The 5745-nt window shown below is 35.0% G+C and overlaps 1 protein-coding gene across 1 annotated transcript; it reads left to right on the plus strand.

Moving 5' to 3' along the window:
• The first annotated feature begins 3960 nt into the window (after nucleotides 1-3960).
• Nucleotides 3961-4734, plus strand: LOC137634569 (craniofacial development protein 2-like). The gene has a single exon (XM_068367035.1). It carries the CDS (start codon nucleotides 3961-3963, stop codon nucleotides 4732-4734), a length of 774 nt encoding a protein of 257 aa, XP_068223136.1.
• Nucleotides 4735-5745: the final 1011 nt, after the last annotated feature.

The following is a 5745-nucleotide window of genomic DNA, read 5'->3' on the forward strand; positions in this document are numbered from 1 at the left end:
TAAAGCTAAGAGCCAGAAAAAAAAGAGCAACATGAACACGAGAGCACATTAAAGTATTCTAATCACATTTAAGAATTTCTAATAACATTAAGAATAATAAAATGGGTTCATATAGATTACAAAAGAAGAAGGGGAAGAAAGAGAAGACGATGGTTAGACGAACTAGGAAAATTTGAGGGTATAGATTGACATAGAAAGACCATAAACAGACTCGAGTGGATGTCTAAGGCCTTTGCCTTACAGTGGACTAGTTACTTATGATGATGATGATATATCTCTATAATACAGACTTCCTTAAAGGCTCTCCTGAGAGAAGATTCAAGTGAATGCACTCTATAACATTGGGTCAGGAATGGATTGGAACATCCCCCCCCCCCTCTCTCTCTCTCTCTCTCTCTCTCTCTCTCTCTCTCTCTCTGGTACAGGTAAGTCAGTCATCGTGCAAGAATTAGTAGATGGGTATTTTTCTCCCATTTTCGTTACAAAATATTTTTACAATAATAATGTCCTTAACAGATTTTGAAAATCCCTTGAATAAAAATCTCAATAAAACTGTTTTTCCTTATTGATACTGTATTAATTTTCATTGTAAACATGCAGTCCCAAACAGGTGCCCTGCTCTATCTTGTTGGCAATGGTTGTTGGTTGAAGGTCATCTAGTTTGGTACTCTATATTCAGTCTAAGGGTGAATATAAACATCTGCAGTATTTGATGTGTCCATTGTACATAATCCCACAGCAAACCTTCACCTTTGGACTATGTCGGTGAAGTTCTAAGGTCACATGTGGACGTTCTGACCCCCAGATTCTCACATGGTTTGGGTTTAGTTTCATCAATTGTAAGTCGGTCTAGCATATTAATTGTAAACTCCTCCCGTCTTGGTATATCATTTGTCTCGAGTGCCTGTGTGAGTGGCACTTTATAAGCGTTCAATCGCAAGCGCTTTTGTTGTTATTTATGCACTGTTGGGCGAAGTGGCAGTACAGTATGTGTCTTGCAGCAGTAGGAATATACTTTGTTGGGAACAATCAAAAGCTTCTCTTACGTGATCGATGATTTTTTCTGATGATGTTGGTCGTCTACTCCTCCCTTCATCCAATACTACACTTTCTGTCTCCATAGATTTCTTTTCTTTTGCCAATCAGGAAATGACGGAGGTGACAGTGGATTTCTTTTATGCTTAGTTTTGTAGTCTTACTGCGTCTATGCTTCCAATTTTGTTTCAATAAACCTCAAACACATATTGTGACCTACAGTATTTTAAAGAGTAGCCCTTTAGGACCCCTTTCAACAGTAGGCCTACCTTCTTTTTTATCAACAGAGCACCTTATACACATAAATGTAAAGTGAATGAAAATTCTAACTCTTTGTGCATAGAACAGATTTGCTTGAAATATATCTTCAATATCCATCGTAGTATATTTTTTCAAAGTGTAAAGAGACTTTATGGTTGCCTTGTTTTAATTCTCTGATCCCTTTTTTCTTTGGACATATGTTATTCTGCATGAAATAGAATATCACAGATTCTTCAGGTTAAATGGAAATCCTTTAGTTTCTTCATAACTGTATATATGAAACTTAGTCATATGGTCCTCACTGGGGCCTGGGAGGCCACTCAATGCTTAAGTGCAACTTGGGGAAGCCCCGGGGTTTACAACGAACGGAAAGTTGCGATAGTTTGGACAGTAACATTGAAGAGAGGAAGCTCGAGCGTCTGTACAGTAGAAGGCTAATGAGGGGGTGCAAAAAGGGGTTGGGCTTAAAAACTTTATCTAAACTTCAAAATAATGGGTACAGTGCACCGCGCAGAGGTGCAATGGAAGCATTAACCACACAAAAGCTTTTTTTCTATTTTTCTACAAATGTTGCAATGTTGCATCAGAATGTTCTTGTCATTTTCGATTCAAATTCAAGCAGAACATCATTGCATCCTCTCTCTCTCTCTCTCTCTCTCTCTCTCTCTCTCTCTCTCTCTCTCTCTCTCTCTCTCTCTCTCTCTCATTTGTGAAAAAAGGATACTAGGGAACTTATGTTTTATTGGAAATAATAATTTAGCTCTTACTTTTCATTGAATTTCATGAAAATTAATAAAATTTTAAAAGCGGACTAAAATAATAAATAAAACATGAAATGTTGGGCGTATGTTTGTACGACACAGACCAAAATGGTAGAAATGAGTAAACTGTGACGGACATTATAAAACTCTCTCTCTCTCTCTCTCTCTCTCTCTCTCTCTCTCTCTCTCTCTCTCTCTCTCTCTCTCTCTCTCTCTCTCTCTCTCCAAGACACAGATAATCATGGCGACAATAAAAAATATAAATTTATTAGCATATAAAAATTAGTCACTTAAAAGATCATTCCCTTCATAAACTATACATATTATGAATTTATAGTGTTTACTGTTGCTATTTCAAAAAAAAAAAGTGAGAGAGAGATTAAGTCTCGTTACAAACCCCAGGATTATATTTCAAGAATTATATGTCTTTTTTGTTGTTGTGTTATATGATCGCAAAGTCTGCTTACTTGTTCATTTTCGTATTATTATTATTATTATTATTATTATTATTATTATTATTATTATTATTATTATTATTATTATTATTATTATTATCTAAGCTACAACCGTAGTTGGAAAAGCAAATCTTATAAACCCAATTGCTCCAACAGGGAAAAATGTCCCGGTGAGGAAAGGAAATAAGGAAATAAATAAACGAAAGGAATTTAGCAGACCTAGAGTATGATGATGATGCTATCCTTGTTAGCAGAAAACACCACAGGATTTGCAATGCTTGCTTACCAGAATGCATGAAACATCACACGAGGTTGAGCTGAAGATAAATAGGAGAAAGACAGAGATGATGAGAACGGAGTATGCAATGGAAGATGATATATCATTGGAAGGAGAAAGGATTAATGAGGCGGAATTATTAAAGTATTTAGTTCTTTAAAATTTCAATATTTCAATTCAATTATTTAATTCCGAAAATCAAAGGAACTTGGCTCAAGGACAATACTGACCTTCAAGAAAGGTTTTTTTTACCACAGGAGAGACTGACTGTTTGCCTCAGGTTATTATTATTATTATTATTATTATTATTATTATTATTATTATTATTATTATTATTATTATTATTCACTAAACACTTTATTACACATAAATCATATTAACTATTTTTTACAATAATAATAATAATAATAATAATAATAATAATAATAATAATAATAATAATAATAATAATAATAATAAAAGGTTGCCATAATGATAATATAACAAAATTAATTTTCTTGGAATGGGTTATCATGGCCGAGCGGGTACAGTACTGGTCATCAAACTTTTAGTTTTCCCAAAGTCATAGGTTCGAAACCTCACCACACCGGACTTTCCTATTTTTTCTCAGTCCACTCAACTGAAACTGAGTATCTACCCTCAATTCGTGGGGCCCAGCTATGGGTTACATAGCAAACTCATTAATGATGAATACAAATACAGAAATCAATGACGTAAATGAAACTTCATAAAAACGTCTTTAATAAGTATACGTATAAGTATATATAACGTATAAATATAAGTATACGTAACGTATACGTGTCATAATAATAAACGTATAAGTATACGTAACGTATACGTGTCATAATAATAAACGTAAACAAATCATACAGTGTGAATTAACCCTAAGACTTTTATCACATTTACAAAAGGCAAATGGAGGTTAGGCTTTATATCAAATGTATACAAAATCCTATACCTTGGAGAATATGTGTACTAAGTTTCAGAGCATAGGCCTACATCCAATATACGAATAAATAACCTAGGTCTAAGTCAAAACTAACGCCAAATGCTCACAAGAACTCCACGGGCATTTCGGTCTTCCCTTCATTGACTTTGTGACAAAACAGCGGATGTGGGTGACGTCATCAATCACGTGACAGGATATATTTTTTTGTTGTAAATAAAAAATATGAAATTAACTGAGCAAGGGGGCCAAGGGGCATCTGAAGGACAGTTGACAGTTGGAACCTTGAATGTTGGTAGCCTGACCCGCCGATGCTGGGATGTGGCAGATATTATGGAGAAAAAACAAATTGACATTTTATGTGTACAAGAGACAAGATGGAAAGGAAAACAGGAAACGGAGATTGGTGAAAACTTTAAGATGTTAAATAGTGGAGCCGACGAAAAAGGGAGAAGTGGAGTAGCAGTATTCCTCAATAAGGTGATAAAGGAAAATATATTGGAGGTAGAAAGAAAAAATTGTAGGATAATTAAAATAAAATTGTGCTTTTCAGGACACATAGTGAATGTTATTAGTGCATATGCACCACAAGTAGGGTGCAGTAAGGACCTTAAAAAGAGATTTTGGGAAGAGTTGGAAGAAATTGTGTCATCAATAAAATTAGATGAAAGACTAATTATTGGAGGTGATCTAAATGGTCATATTGGATGTAATCCTGAAAATATCAGCAAGATTCATGGAGGACACGGAATGGGAAAAATGAACAAAGAAGGTGAACTAATAGTAAAATTTGCACTGGCCTTTGATGTGGCAATGATAAACACTTTCTTTAAAAACAAAAACTATACAACATACAGTAGTGGAGGGAGAGAAACACAAATAGATTTCCTGATGTGTAGAAGAAGTCATTTAAGAGAAGTGAAAAATTGCAAGATAATAAAAGGGGAAAGTGTTAATACACAACACAGATTAGTAATATCAGACTTTCTGATTGATTGAGTTTATAAGATCAAGAAATGGGAGAGATATTTAAGGCGTTAAGAGTTTATCGATCACATTTATTCCGCGCCTGGCAGCTATCAAAAAATATTTTTGGTTCTAGCGCCCTTAATACTTAAAATCCTGTTAATTTTTTTGAAGTTTTGTTAAAAAGCCATGTTTTCTCCTCCCAACCCCAGTTTCAAATTTCATCTCTCGTTACTGCATCACAGTTTTTTTCCAAAAAAGAAATAAAAATTTAGGTTTTCTCGAATAAGAACGTAAAATACCGTAGAGTTACTGTATTTTCCTTAAGATTTTTTCAAATAAGAAGGGCAATTTCTATAGACTTTCCAAATAATTATTCATAAAGATTAAATGTCACTACTTAAATGACTAGATCTCTCTCTCTCTCCTTCAATATTATGGGGAAAGTGAAGATCAAAGATACTAGTCAGGGAAGTGATAGTGATTCCTGTCGACTAGAGATATGGGGTATCCTCCAGGATAACTCCTGCTTCATCCATAAACTAGCAAGGGCTAATAACTGCTTTTTTGCAATTGCAGATGAAACAATGGTCGAAAAAATAATTCTTCTTAAAGTTAAGGAAGTTTTCCTGAGAAAAAACTTCGAAGTTCTGGATCCCCCTCATCTGAATGCCTTGAGGACCTTCGTGGTTACCCAGGCAGACAGTACCATCTACAACCAATCTGTTGACGGCCTAAAGCATGACAATGAAAACAGGAATAATGTTAAAGTATCAGCTGTAATCAAACTGCCCACCACCAAAACAACATTCAAGATCAAGCTGGATACAGTTCAGATGGTGAGAGATTGCCTTACCAAGGGACTTCTCATCACTGAACAGTCATTCCACCCTAAGTTTCTGCCATAAGCCTTCCACTAACAAGATATGTTCAGCCTGCGCCTCTGAAGACCATTATTGGACAGAGTGTAATAATGGTAACAATCATAAAGTGTATAAAATGCAGCGGGGATCACCCAACAATGGCTGCTAGATGTCCTGCAAG

The sequence above is a fragment of the Palaemon carinicauda genome, chromosome 3 (assembly GCF_036898095.1).
Source record: "Palaemon carinicauda isolate YSFRI2023 chromosome 3, ASM3689809v2, whole genome shotgun sequence".
NCBI lineage: Eukaryota > Metazoa > Arthropoda > Malacostraca > Decapoda > Palaemonidae > Palaemon > Palaemon carinicauda.

What these genes read in the sequence shown, in the direction of transcription:
- LOC137634569 (XM_068367035.1), top strand. Translation starts at nt 3,961, where the DNA reads ATGAAATTAACTGAGCAAGGGGGCCAAGGGGCATCTGAAGGACAGTTG.